Source organism: Jaculus jaculus, chromosome 1 (genome assembly GCF_020740685.1).
Source record: "Jaculus jaculus isolate mJacJac1 chromosome 1, mJacJac1.mat.Y.cur, whole genome shotgun sequence".
NCBI lineage: Eukaryota > Metazoa > Chordata > Mammalia > Rodentia > Dipodidae > Jaculus > Jaculus jaculus.
In genome coordinates this window covers 88784618-88799650 of record NC_059102.1, presented here as the reverse complement: position 1 = coordinate 88799650, position 15033 = coordinate 88784618, and the positions used below count along the sequence as shown (strand labels likewise).

Genomic DNA, 15033 nt, shown 5'->3' with positions numbered 1-15033 from the left:
GGAATTAATACTTTAGCAAGATTTTAAATAATGAGTTTGTAGTAACCAACTCAGGCAATGGAGGGAAGCATACAGGAAGAGAAAGTAGGTATGATAACACTGTTGGAATGGCAAAGTGAGTAAGATAACATGACAGTATGGGAGCTGTAAGTTACTCAGAGTTGAGGAACAAGAGTATGATAAGAGAACAAAGGAAATACAAGAAATGTGGTAAACAGTTCTGGTTATTCCCAGGAAGTGTGATTATATTATAAAAAATAATGGCCATTAAAGCAGGTGTGTCCACCCTGCAGCCCACACACTGAAGGCATCCTAGGATAGGTTTGAATGCTGTCCAGCACACTTGTAGATGACAACATTATGTTGCTATGTCAAGTTTAGACACTCCTGCTTAAGGGCTTTTAAAAATTTATTTATTTTTGGTTTTTCAAAGTAGGGTCTTACTCTAACCAAGGCTGACCTAGAATTCACTACGTAGTCTCAGGGTGGCCTTGAACTCAGGGTGATCCTCCTACATCTGCTTCCTGAGTGCTTTGATAATTAGTTAAAATTGATGTTTGTGAAGATGCAAAGCATAGGCTTGAAAAAAGAAGCAGATGAAAATCACTTGAAAGTTATGGGTGAATTTGTTGGTGGTGCAGGTACCCCTGGAGCACATGCATGTGGCAACTGAGTGAGGACTATCTTGGAGAAACAGACAGGGGAGTCATTGGCAAGCAGGTGGAACTGGTTTCCTTTGAGAGGGTGGGTACCTGTGAGTGCAAGTTTGCAGGAAGGTGAAGGACACTTTCAGGTCAGTAGAGCAAGAAGAGAAGCCTATAAAGAAAACTGAAGAGCAATGGCCAGCCACCTGTGAGGGAAATCTAAGAGCATGGCACCCTGGTAAAGGAGGTGGGAGCGTGCCAGGCTGTAGTAGAAATGCAGAGAGTGTGTAAGTGAGGGGAGGGTATGCTTCGGGAAACTTTGGCTAAGGAAGTTGTAACAATGAATTTGTAATAGCTAATGTTACATTCCAACAATTCTGTATACTAAAACTTATAAAAAGTGTGTGTGTGTGTGTGTGTGTATGTGTGCACACACACACACATGATGTATGCATGTGTTTGTGTACACGTGTGTACAGGTGTATGCATGTGCCTTGTGTACACATGTGTACAAGCCAGAGGAGGATGTTGGGTGTCTTTCTCTGTTGCCCGTCCACCTTATTTCTCTGAGAGTCTGTTCTGAAACTCAAGCTTGCTGCTTTTAGGTCAGATTGCATGGCTAGTGAGCCCAAGCAGTCTTCCTGCCTCGTCCCTCACAGCACTGGCATTAGAGGCACACGTGGTTATGGCTAGCTTTGTTCATGGGTGCTGAAGATCACACTCACATCTGCATGCTAGTGCACCAGGTATGCTCATGTACCAGACTGTTTCCCCCCAAAGTCAAACAAACCAGCTTTCATGCACTTTATTTCATCATGAATTACTAATATTATCACAAAACAGAACTCACTACTGTCTCAAAGGTTAAAATCTATATCAGTCATTGTTATTACCCATAGTCTTCATTGAACTTTGAATGCTTAAATATTAGTGTATAGAGAGGGCTATCCACCTAAAATAATGGCATGACAATTCAACTGTTTGGTATTATGATTCTAATTTATGTATTTATTTATTTGAGAGAGAAAGAGGAGAGAGAGAGAATGAGTGCATCAGGGTTTCCAGCCATGACAAATGAACTCTAGACATATGCGCCCCCTAGTGCATCTGTCTAATGTGGGCCCTAGGGAATCAAACCGCAAGGTCCTTTGGCCTGGCAGGCAAAATGTCTTAACCACTAAGCCATTCTTCCAGCCTGAAATTCTAATTTTTGTGCTCTGTTTAATTAGATGCTATTTTGTCCTCCTTTTAGTTCTTTATTAAGGAAAATATTTTTAAAAATTTTTGGTTTTTAAGAGAGAGAGAGGATAGAGGGGGAAAGAGTTCATTATTGCTTCTTCCTGCTACAAATGAATTCTAGATGCATGCACATTTTGTGCATCAGGCTTTATGTGGGTACTGGAGAACTGAACCTGGGCTTAGGAGGCTTTGTAAGTAAGTTCCATTAACTACTGAGCCATCTCCTTTGCTTAGGAAAATATGTCTTTGTTTATCTCACAGACATTGCATTTTGAACATAGGATAAATGCAGATACTGTATAAACTTAATTGTCAGGGTACAATGACAATTCAAACATTATTCCTCCTTTCAATACTCTTATGATCTATCAAAGTAAATGGAGCTCTTAAGAAGATAGTTATTCTAAGTAGCAGTAGGAATAAGAGAGAGATGCCTACACAGCAAAGGTGAGACAATGGGGAGCTGAGAGTGGTGTTCTCACTGGTGAATCCCCCATGTGACACCAGAGTGGAATGTGGGGATTGCTTGGGGCAAGTAGGAAGTGAAGGCTTCGGAACAGGTAATGAAGATGGTAAAGTAACCTCAAGCCAGGTTGAAATCCAAAGTTGACTTAGAACAGGGGAGATTCCTGGAAGCAACCAATGGGGACCTACTGCTGGGCCATCTGGTAGGCCAAAGTGATATGTTGGGACAAGAATCCAAGAGCCAGATTTATGAAAGGCCTTATGAACCATGTAAATCCTACTAGGTTTTTATCCTAATGGCTATTGGAAGCTGTTGAAATGCCATCCATAAAAGGGATAGGTTTATTTTTGTTTTATGAAGGTAATTTTGAAGACTGATTGATGAAGGAATTGAAGATATATTTCCTAAAGTAGGAGGAATATGCAGCAGAGGGGGGATTCATGGAAGTGTGGACAGCAAGAGCATGGCAGTAGGAGGTGCCTGGTTCATTCAAGGCGAACCTGGGAGAGAACGTAGGTGCTTTGGTGTTTTGTGCAGAGGGTAAGGTGAGAAGAAGAAGGAATACTTTAACATTTCCATTGAGTGGCTATTTGTGATGTCCCTTGAGAAATTAAAAGGATGATGATCCATTTATTTATTTATTTATTTGGTTTTCTACTAATATAACAAACTAATTTACCATACATTTCCAGTTTGTTTTATACATAAACCTGTAATACTTTTCCTATCACTACTTTGACACAACAGCTGTTAAGTGTCTTGGTCTTTTCTGTTCCTTATGATTAAGTTTTGTTTTAAAATTTCTATTTTTGCTTCTTTTCTTTCTTAATTTCTTAACCTCCAGGAAGAACCTAAGAAAGTCCGCTTTGATTATGACTTATTCCTGCATCTTGAAGGCCATCCACCAGTGAATCACCTCCGCTGTGAAAAGCTGACTTTCAACAACCCCACCGAGGATTTTAGGAAAAAGTTGCTGAAGGCAGGAGGGGTAAGTGGTACTCTCTTTGTGAGAACTCTTCCTATAAAAGTTTAGTTGCCAGTGTGTCAAAGAACATTACTAATGTTTTTGGAGAGCCAGTAGAGGTATTTTACTTGACTGGTTTAGCTGTGGATTTCTGGTTTTAGATGTTCAGGAAGACATATTATTTCAGGCAGGTATCTTGAAATCACAGAATTGTCTGGAACAGCCTTAACACCTAAGGAGTTCAAATATATTTTGACAAAGCCTGTTGCATGACTTTTCATGGTGATATGTGAGCAGATGTCTGTTCACTCCTGAGAGGGCACTGAAAATGGACCAAAGACATGATCCTGACCAGGTTTTGCTTGTGAACCAGTGAGTTATAATTGGGTTGACACAAAGGCATTGCTGAAAAGCCTCTTCCCCAGCATGATGAAAACTGCATCCCTGGTGCTCCCTGCTTAATCCATAGACACTACAGTCTCCCTGTACCTAACAGTTGTTACTGCTAATATAACCTTGGAAGGGGTCTTGTGTAATTTTTATGAGCTTCCTGACTCTTGTAAGTCTCTCTCCTCCCTCTATAAGGGAGTGTTTCATTTAGAAGAAATTCTGCTCAGCTAAGCTGGAAACAAACATGTAACAAACTATACTCCATTAAGAAAAGAACACTGAAGGGTGTGGTGGCCTTTGCTTTTAATCCCAGCACTGGGAATGCAGAGGTAGGAGGATCACTATGCATTGGAAGCCAGCCTGAGACTAGTGGATTCCAGGTCAGCCTGGGCTAGAACGAGACCCTGAACCTCCTCCCCTTCCCACCCCCCCCCAAAAAGAAAGAGAAATACAAGAACATAGTATAAAGGTTGTTATAACACTTTATAGAAACTTTTTGTGTTTGGGTCATTTAAACACACATTTTAATTTTTTACTGACAGGTTTATACATATGTATAAAATATTTGATCATAATAGCCTCCCATGCTTTTTCTTTTCTTTTTTTTCTTTTCTCTCCCTCAGTAAACCTCTTCTTCAAGCTGGTCCTTCTTCTACTTTGGGGTGTGTGTATGTGTGTGTGTGTGTGTGTGTGTGTGTGTGTGTGTGTGTGCATCCCACCAAGTTAATTAAGGTTGCTTGCATATACACGGATGAGGGTACTGGGGAATTGAACCTGTCCCATCAGGCTTTGCAATCATGCACCTTTAACTGCTGAACCATCCCCAATACCTCTTTAACTGCTCGTTGAAGCCCACAGATACTTTCTTACTAGACTTCAATTGTTTCTCTTAATGACTCTAAAACAATATTTCGGGCTGAAGAGATGGCTTAGTGATTAAGGCACTTGCCTACAAAGCCAAAGGACCCAGGTTCAATTTCCCAGGACCCACATAAGCCAGATGTACAAGGTGGCACATGTGTCTGGAGTTTATTTTCAGTAGCTAGAGGACCTAATACATCAATTCTCTCTTTCTCTTTGCCTTTTTCTCTCTCTTAAATACATGAAAATGTTAAAATAATATTTGAAGGGTAAAATATTGCCCATGTACATTATTTGACATAGTTTATAAGTTCTTTTTGAGACAGATTCTAGAGAATCTTGTAATAAAATAAAAAATCAAAAATTCATTTGAAATAATAGTAATTTCATAGCTTCTATCTGTTTCCTATGCAAAGATTAAAATGACCTTTTATAGAAATGTAATAAATAATCACTAGACAGATAAACATTTTTGACTCACCTAGATTTTTTAAAGTATTAATTTATTTGAGAGAAAGAGATAGAATGGATGTGCAAGGGCCTCTAGTCCCTGCCGACGAGTTCCAGATGCATGTGCCAGTTTGTTCATCTAGCTTTATGTTGGTACTGGGGAACTGAACCTGGGTCCTGTGGTTTTGCTGGCAAGTACTTTAGCTACTAAGCCATTTCTCCAGCCTGACTTACCTAGATTTTTGTCTTAAGCTATTTTTACCTGACATTTAAATATTAAATGTTAATATTCAAGCATTATTATTAACTTTTGAGCCATTTTGCTTATATTGGAAAACTGTTCGTGACTAAGTCTCTTCAGATAAACTTTTGGGGAGGGCAGGATGAGTGCCTGGAAGAGAGAGGAGGTGCTGCATTCCTTATTCCTAAATATTAATGTGTGGCAGATGTGTTTGCACTCTGCCTTTAAAGGGGGAAAAAAGTATCCTTGTTCATGTGGACTAGTTGTAATCATGATGTATTGCTGGAGCGATGAGTGGGATAATTCACTGCTTCTTCTGTGGACTCCTCTTTTCACCTGAGGATTTTTAAAAATGTGTTCGCGTGTACATGTTAATGGGCATGTAGATGCACATATGTGTGAGGGTGCATATGCATGTGTCTGTGGAGGCCAAAGGACAGCTTTGACTAATGCTTCTTAGGAATGGCATCTACTTTTTTTTTTTTTTTTTTTTTTTTGAGATCGGGTCTTTCATAGGCCTGGAATGTACCAAAAAGGCTAGGTTGGCTGGCCAGCATGCCCCAGGGATCCTCCTGTCTCCTGTCCCCAGGGCTAGGATAACAGACAAACAGTGCCACTCCCAATTTTTTTAAATGTAGGTGTTGGGTGGGAAGTCTCCATGCTTACTGTCAGATTGAGCGATCTTTCCAGTGTTGCCTGAGAAATGTTTTATTTTTCCATTTTGACATTTAATACATGCATATAACATATTTTGATCCTGTTCTCCAAATTGCCCTCATTTTATTTTCCGCCTTTTGGTTCACCCATTGAATTAAATTAGTGTTGCTTGAATGAGCAGTGATGCGACATCCTTTACTGCAGAATGAGCAACTGACCAGTAGCTATACTGATGGAACTGACTGTCCTCTTATAGCAACCATGGGCTCTCATTAGCTACTCTGCGAGGTGTGAGGTCTTAGGGACCCTTCTCTCGTCAGTGGTGAAATAGTGACTGACTTCAGCTGTTGTGAACCCATGAGCATAACAGCCATGTTGAATTAAAAAACCAGTGTTTCGCAGCCCTGCTCCCTATTCTATTCGTATGTTCCGCCCCTTCTTCTGTGTGATTCTCTGAGCCTAGGAGGTGGTTTGGATCTCTGGTTTACGACTGAGCCCACAGTAGTTACTTATTCTTGGAAATTTTGACAGCTATGACTTTATGCATTAACAACTGCCCATTGCAATAAGTAATTCCTGTGATCAAGGAAAGGCTTCAAGCAGGACTAATCCATAAGAAAAAATATTGATATTGGAAGGCAGTTTGAAATGCTGCTTGTTTATCATGACCACAGTAGTAGGTTCACCCCTTGGCCTTATGTCCCTAGCCATAGGCTTTCGGCCAGGTTCACAGAACCAGGTATGAAGCCCTTTCTGTGTTGTGAGCCTGAAGTCCAATCCAAAAGTGGTGGGTTACTCTCACAACATTCATACCACCATTGTGGCAGCACCATATCTTGCCGGGCAGGTGGGTTATAGAATTCACAGAGTCCATAGCTGGGTTGGATCGTTGATGGCTTTTCTCCCACAGCAGCTTACATAGCACCCTTTTGTACAAAGAAAGCTGTTTCTACAACTTGATGTGAGCAAATTTTATGTAATGTCTGTATACAGTCATATAAAGTATGTGTACCAAGCAAACATTTCTGATAAATCATAAGGAAATTTATTTTAAAACAATGCTTTGATATGTGTGTAATCATACCATTTATTTAGAACAAACCAATTCTGTATACTAATGAGATGGATGTACTTATTTATTTTTACATGAAGAATTACATTTTGGCTGAATAGTTGATACTGCAGGATGTGAAACATCTTTACTGTTTTTCAAAGTTCATTGACAGACCTTTTAATATGTGAGTGAGTATGTGTGCATATTCTTGTGTGTATGTGGGGTGCACGTGTGTACTGAGGCATATGAATATATGTGCTGGTGAGAATGGGCCTGATTACAACCTTGGATACATTCCTCAGGAATACAGGGCATGGTTTTTGAGACTAAATCTATCATAAGCCTGGAGTTCACCAGTTAGGCTGACCTGGTTGGTCAGTGAGCCCTAGGAATCCTCCTGCCTCTTTTCTCCCTAGCACTATGTTTACAGCATGCACCACCATGCCAGGCATTTTTACATGGGTTGAAGGGACTCAGGTCTTCATGCTTGCAAGGCAAGTGGCTTGTCAAGTGACCTATTTTTCTAATCCTTCTTTCAAGTTTTGATTTTATAATTGTTAATGCTAAGAATGTTATTTCATATAGATGTGTGGTATAAAATGTGATGATTGCCACATTCATTTATGTGACCCCTTACAGGGTAACAACCCATAGTTTAAGAAAATAAAGAATAATCAACATTTGGCTGTGTTTCTTTCTCTTTCACTTTTTTAAAACCAGAAGTACACAGTGCTATTAAAACTTGAACTTGGCTTCTTCAGAGATCAGAAAGGTTGTTTTTAGAGTTGGAAGCATCTTAGAAAAAAAATGCTTTACAGCTCTTCGAAGAAAATGATTCCAAAGAACTTTTTGCCAGAAGGATCTTGAGAACTTGCAGATTTTTTTTTCTCCTTCATAATCTGTAAATCTATAGCTACATGACAATTTTTATTCTCACTGGACTTCTAATGCTATAACTATTTTCTAAATAGACTCTAAGATATCTTTGTATGCTTCTGCCTTGAAAGAAATGTGCCTTGTGGTATTCTATTGAATAGCTCCCTAACAAGTATATCTCTGCTTTAAAAGAAACAAAGAACTTTTGTAGGTCAGGTACATTTGTATTTAGGCATTATTTCGCGAGACTATTGAAATGCAGAATGATTTCTTTACCAGGGCCCAGAAGGTAATTTTCTCTAAATTAGACACCTCATTGGCGCTTGCTGGGAAAATTGTGAATTTGGTTTGGACCTAGCCCATGCTAGGCCTTAAGTTAAAGTGACAGAGGGTAGGGTTAAGAAAGGAAAAGAAACAACTTGGGAGCTTCTTTTAAGGTCATTTATATGCATTTATAACTACAAACCTTTTATTGACAATTTTTATTCATATGCATAATATATTTTTACCATATTTCTCTCCCCTTATCTTCTTTTGGCCTACTTCCCACACACCTATTCCATGGGATCTTCTTTCCAGCTAGTCCCTCTTCTATTTTGATGATTTTTTCCCCTCCCCTATCACCTATGACATGTTGATAGGGACAATATTATACAAATTTTGTACAGGTAACAATAGTTGTTATGAGATCGTAAATTCAATGGCCTCTTCATGTCTGAAAGACAGTGTTTCAGAGCACTTCTCCTCATCTTCAGGCCCCTGCGTTTTTTCCTTGCTATCTTTTTTTAAAATTTTTTAAAATTTTTTATTTGAGAGCGACAGACACAGAGAGAAGGACAGATAGAGGGAGAGAGAGAGAATGGGCGTGCCAGGGCTTCCAGCCTCTGCAAACGAACTCCAGACGCGTGCGCCCCCTTGTGCATCTGGCTAACGTGGGACCTGGGGAACCGAGCCTCGAACCGGGGTCCTTAGGCTTCACAGGCAAGCGCTTAACCGCTAAGCCATCTCTCCAGCCCCCTTGCTATCTTTTTTGCTTTTTAATATTACCAGAGCCTTGGGGAGCATGATAAAAGAGGTCTCATTTTAGTGCCAAGCATTCAAAAGTCACTTACACTGAATGTCTTAGGTAGTCATTGACATGTGCAAAAAGAAGCTTCTCTGTCCAAAGGTGAAGTAGCACTATTTTGGGTGCATAATCAATTCGATGGACATAATATATCCATTTAGCCAAACATCAGTAGTAGCTTTCCCTCTATAATACCTTTGACCCTCCCAGCTATAGGCTATTGTTTAGGTTTTCAGTATCAGGCATGAATCCCTCCTGTTGAGCAGGCCCTAAATCCACTGTTACCTCCACAGCAGTCAGGCCATTGTTACCAGTGGACATGTATTGCCAGTCTGGTTGGCTGTGTAATTTGTAAGGTTCATTGCTGGTTAAAGCTGTTGATGACTTTTTCCCAGCACTAATGCACCTAGCCAGCAAGGAGGAGGCTTCACACTGTTTCAGTTTAATTTCTTAGTATCCTCCAACCAAACCGTGTAGTGTCTTTAGCAGTTAAGGTCTTATCATCTAGTTCTGGTGGGGAATAAAGAGCATTGGCAATAGCCTGTGTTGTTTTTGCAACCTCAGGCACCAACAACTCACTGAGAGGTATCCCATTCCTAGCAGTCGGATTTTCCTGGGAGCAGTATTATCTATCCCTGCAGTGTACAAGGGTACATTCCCGTCTCTTTCCCACTCTCCTTCCTTCTTTCCTTCCTTCTTCCTTCCTCTCTCTCTTTCTCACTTTGGTCCTGGAAAATTTTACCCAGTGACACAGGAATTTTGGGGCTTCTCTCCAATACCATATGCCAATGAACTGCTAATTTTGGGGTGTCTCCAGATTCTTGTCTTGTGAATTCAAAGAATGAAATGTACATATCAAGGATAAGGTTCAGAAAGATTTCATTATAGCTTAAAGCTTCAGGAGGGAGAAGAGAAGGGAGACTTAAGCCCAGAGCTGAAGAGAAGGAAGCAAGGCAGAACTCTTGCCCAGGGAGGCAAGCTGAAGTTTGAGAAAACTGCCTACTTTGAGACTCAGTTTGGGAACTTTGATCTGAGCCTTATGGTTGGGCAGCTGGTCTATCCAGTCTAGTCCTGATGTCAGGTGTCTGGGGTCAGGATTTCTGGAAAAGGGCAATATTTGTAGAAATCTTAATCTCTAGCGAGGGCCTTCTCAGAAGGGAAGAACTCCTTAAGGGTCAGAGATAAGGAAAGGCCAGAACCTTCAACCATATCTGACCTGTAGTTTAGTGTAATGACATAGATTTCCCCCTACGGGCCCAAAGACAATTCTCACATATGAGTAGAAAATTATTCATTTTGGGGTCCTATCACTCCTAACTGCCTTACCAGGACCTTGTACATGCTAGGCAACTCACTCTACCACTGAGATACATCCCTAACCCCATTCCTTTTTATTTATTTTATTTATTTGAGAGAGAGAAAGAAAACGAGGCTAGGGCCTTTGGCCACTGTGAAGGAACTGCAGATGGATGTGCCACCTTGTGCATCTGGCTTATGTGGATCCTGAGGAATTGAACTTGGGTCCTTTGGCTTTGTAGGCAAGTGCCTAAACTTCTAAACCATCTCTCCAACCCTTCAACCCCCTTTTAAATTTTTAAATTATTTTTTAGTTATCTAACAGAGAAGTAGGTTTCCATATGGCTTTTTGTAAGGTCTACTTTTTATTAACCTTCCCTCCATCCCCTCTTCTCCTCTGTTCTCCCTCTTCTGACTCCACTTAATATTTTCATATCTACTACTCCTCCCTTAAAGCCTTCCCTCCTCCCTCATGATCCCCCTTTTTATTCCCTGCCCTCTACTCATTTATAAGTTATTATTTCTATGTATTATTTTATTATAAAGAGAAAAGAGGTCTTACATTTTTGTTGGCAAAAGGAAGGGACAATGAGCAATGAAGCATCAAAGGCAAGAGAATGCAATCTCTTTGTCATTGAAATTCACCTTTATACATGGTAAAGATATTTCCATTCCACTGAGATAGTTTTATTTATTTCATAATAAATAATGAAGTGGTAATCACTTTGGGATTTATTTTTATTAATAAATTGGGTTTCAAAGAACTCCTCCCCCTCCTGAGGCTGTTAGTGTTAAATGGTTTGGGACCATGATACCTATTTTTTTTTCTATTTCTTTTAATTGCTGGATTTCGCTCATACTGCAAAAAGAATGTGGAGACATTTGCTATCCACTCATACAAGAAATTGGATTGACAGAAGTTGATCTTTTTTTTTTTTTGGTATTGGCAAAGCAATGTATTAACTGTTGTGTATCATATAACTAAAACAGATTGTTCTACTAAATTAAGTCTACATTCTGATAGGTGGAGTGTGAAACCATTGGTAAAGATTTGACTTCTTAGAGGCTTAAGTAAAAACCTACTCTCTGTCATCTTCTAGCTGGTTGACTTGAAGTCTCATTTTATTATCTGTGGAATGGGCATGGCGGTATCCTCATAGGGAATGTGGAACCCTGGTATGTAATGTAGCACAGAGTAGAGCCCAATGCTGTAGTTCTTTTCCCCTTGATTACTGGTTTAGAAGATAAATGGATGCCTAATTACCTCTACACCAAGTACTTAACTATTCAGTGAAAGGGATTTGTTTTGTTATTTAGTGTAAAGTGATAGTGATCACTAGCTAATATGTTTGGCAGCAGTGTGATTAACACAGTGATAGACCTGTGTGTGATGAGAGGTTGGTTTATGTTGTCTTTCCACAAGGAATTTATTATACTCTGCACATTTGAATTTTGCCTGCCTAAAATGTAACTGGGGTTATTTGGGGGGGGGGAGTATATCAATTGTTATGATTTAAATTTTTATTAAAAAAATTAATGAAGCTGGTGTGGTGGCACACACCTTTAATTGCAGCACTTGGGAAGCAGAGGTAGGAGGAGCGCCATGAGTTTGAGACCACCCTGAGACTACATAGTGAATTCCAGGTCAGCCTGAGCTAGAGTGAGACCCTACCTTAAAAAACCAAAATTAAATAAATAAATAAAATAAAATAATTCTTAAAATCATTTGTAAATGTAAGATTTTAGCCGGTGAATTAAGCTCTATTCTTACAGGGTGCCACATAATTATATTCAACAAGGTAATCATATCCTTGTGCTGCTATGAGGAAACCACAAAAGGAGCAAACACGTTAGAACTGAATTTATTTTACTGCTATTCCATTTTTAGGCCTGGAAATCAAGTGGTCTGCTTTGGTTCTGTTCTTCTTCTTCTTTTTTTATTGTTTTGATTTTAGTTTTTTTCTAAGTAGGGTCTTACTCTAGCTCAGGTGGACCTGGAACTCACTTTGTAGTCCCAGACTGAGCTCAAACTCACAGGGATGCTCCAACTTCTGCCTCCTAAATTAAAGGCATGTGCCACCATGCTTGGCATTTGTTTTTCTTTAGAGATGATGGTAGGGTCTCTTCTTCCCTCCCTCCCAACAAAGCAAAGTCTAAACATGTTCTGTCTATTTCTGAATCAGTGGCAAGCAGTTAATTTTGAGGACTGAAAAATTAAAGCTAACCACAGCAGTTGTTAAAGCCAGGGTTTCTATAGGCAGAAATCCAATTCTGTTCAGACACCACCTGTTTCAATAGGACATTTCAGACGCCCATTTGGCAAGATTTGCTGGAGAAGACATGGGTAACATGCTTTCAGTCTGCATTAAGTCTACAGCATAATGTAGTTCTGTTTCTCAGTGGCAGTTACATTTCTATATGGTCTACTTCTACAAAACAAAATGGAATTTTTTTCCTCAAATACTGCTTATTATGCAGTGAAAAGGACACACGCCCTCCAACAAAGGGTTTGAGTTGTCACAGAGCCCAAGGGACATATATAAAGAGCTTTCACTAATATATCTGTGTGAAGCTATCTGAATATGGCCTCTTACTGCAAGGCTCTGGAATGAACCTGTGTGGAGTGATTTAGTACTTTCTTTGTAGGAAGGTTAGGAAAACTTCTTTCTCAGCTATACAGAGTACACTTCCCCTGAGTTAGATCTTTTTAAATACACATATTTCCATACTATATAAAATGATAGACAGTGAGTTTTCCTTTCTGCCACCAATAATACTGTAGCAAATGCTCTTGTACCTTATGAATATAGGTGATAATTCCTTGGAATAGCATTGTAGTTTCAAGGGACAGTGGAATGTAAATTTTGACATTTACCATTATATTGTCAAAGAGTTTATACTAGTCTGTGCTTACACCAGCAATCTGGGAATACCCATTTCTGCACATGGTGGCGTGATAAACTTTTCCCCTCAGTCTAGTGAGTGGAAATAGCATCTCATTTTTAATTCTCATTTCTCTTGCGAATGATGATGAACAACATTCCATAGCTTAAAAAGCCATTTTCATTTCCTTTCAAAGACCACATTTTAATGTATTTTAAATTGGAAATACTCTAAGTGTTTCGGTTTCAACTTAAATTTATGGGTGCTCTTCCCACATACTCTTGGAAAAGTTACAAAAAGATACGGAAGCCTTTTTAACCAAGGTCTGTGTTTTCAGCTTTCTACAATGTGTAACAAATTATGTTCTTAGGAACTGATTTGTCAAGACTTTGGCTTCTAAAATTATAAGTGGCTTTTGTGGCAAACTCATCTTCTACAGTGCCCAGAGATGAATAGCTTGCTGCTTATTTTTAAAAGGACTCAAAGCAAATAATACAGAGAAGGTTATTTTAGCAGCTGTCATTGGACAGATTCATTGGATTTTTGGATATTTGTTTTGGAACAGTATGGTGTCTTTTTGTGGTTATTATTTTCTGATATATATCATCGTGTAATTGTCTGCCTCCAAAGAAGAAAGAATGCTGCTGTTTTTCATTGGAACTGATAAAAGGTGATTTATTTAAATAGATGTAAGATTAAAACAGGCTGCCTTACTCATTGGGTGATGTTTCAGAAGTTATTTTTTTGTCCTCCTGTCTATATCTTTGGCTTTCTATTTCCCCATTTTGAAAAGTTAAATCATAAATGTGATGTGTATATCTAAATGATTAATGGAGTATCGAGGTGGGAGCTATAATTCCAAACATAACACAGAGCTTTTAAGTTCTTTCAAAGCAAGCATGTTTATAGGAGTAGAAAGTTACTTATGTATTTAGTGGTTTTACGATTTCAAGTCTCCTGAAAGTCATACAAATTGATGTAGACAATTATAGATGTTTGGAAATAGGCACCCAAAAATATTTGATATCTAAAACAGCTTCCCTGCCTTTCTTCCATCCTTCCTAAGTACCTGTTTACTCAGTAAGTAAGGAGAGGAAAAAAGAAGCATCCTTTTTACTCTTAAAAGATTAGAGAGCAACTGTGTCAGCTGAACAAGTACACAAAGGAGCAGAAAGCAGACAGTGAGTGTTCCCTGGAATGTGCAAAGCAGAGTGCTCTTGGGAGAGACTCATTCAGATTTGGAAGGTGTGCCACATTTCTTTCAACAGTCTTCTCAGGGACAGCAGTTTATCTGACTTTGTATAGGAAACTTATAACCTCAATTTGGACATGAAAGACTATGATACATGGTCAGGCATGGTAGTACACGTCTTTAATCCCAGCACTTGGGAGGCAAAGGTAGGAGGATTGCTGTGAATTTGAGGCCATCCTGAGAGTATTGAGTGAATTCCAGGTCAGCCTGTGCTAGTGCAAAACCCTACCTTGGAAAGCCAAAAATGAATAAGTAAATGTTAAACAATTTTTTAAGACTGTGACACCTGAAACAATGCTGTTACTCAACCCTGCCCTCCTTCCACCACCCTCAGTACAGAAGAAGGCAAGAACACGAGAAATGGACAGAAAGGGATGAATAAGCAATGGGAAATTTGATTGAGTTTTAAAGTAAAATAAGGAACTTGCTAAATATAAGAATATTAAGCTGGGCCTGGTGGCACACACCTTTAATCCCAGCACTTGGGAGGCAGAGGTAGGAGGATTGCCTTGAGTTCAAGGCCACCCTGAGATGACATGCTGAATTCCAGGTTAACCTGGGCTAGAGCAAGACCCTACCTCAAAAAAAAAAAAAAACAAAAAAAAAAACACAACAACAAAAGGATATTAAGACTTCAGATAGTTGATTCAGTTCCTTTGTGTCTGCTGGCTCAGGTAGTACTTTATGTACTTGT

At 39.3% G+C, this 15033-nt stretch overlaps 1 protein-coding gene across 2 annotated transcripts in view; it reads left to right on the top strand.

Moving 5' to 3' along the window:
- The window catches only part of Mllt3 (MLLT3 super elongation complex subunit), a 296116-nt gene that overhangs the window by 174366 nt on the left and 106717 nt on the right, over positions 1–15033 (top strand). For both annotated transcript variants that reach the window (XM_004658414.3, XM_004658415.2), the window contains exon 4: positions 3194–3337. In XM_004658414.3, coding sequence (XP_004658471.1) covers positions 3194–3337 — 144 coding nt within the window. The remainder of the gene's footprint in view (positions 1–3193; positions 3338–15033) is intronic.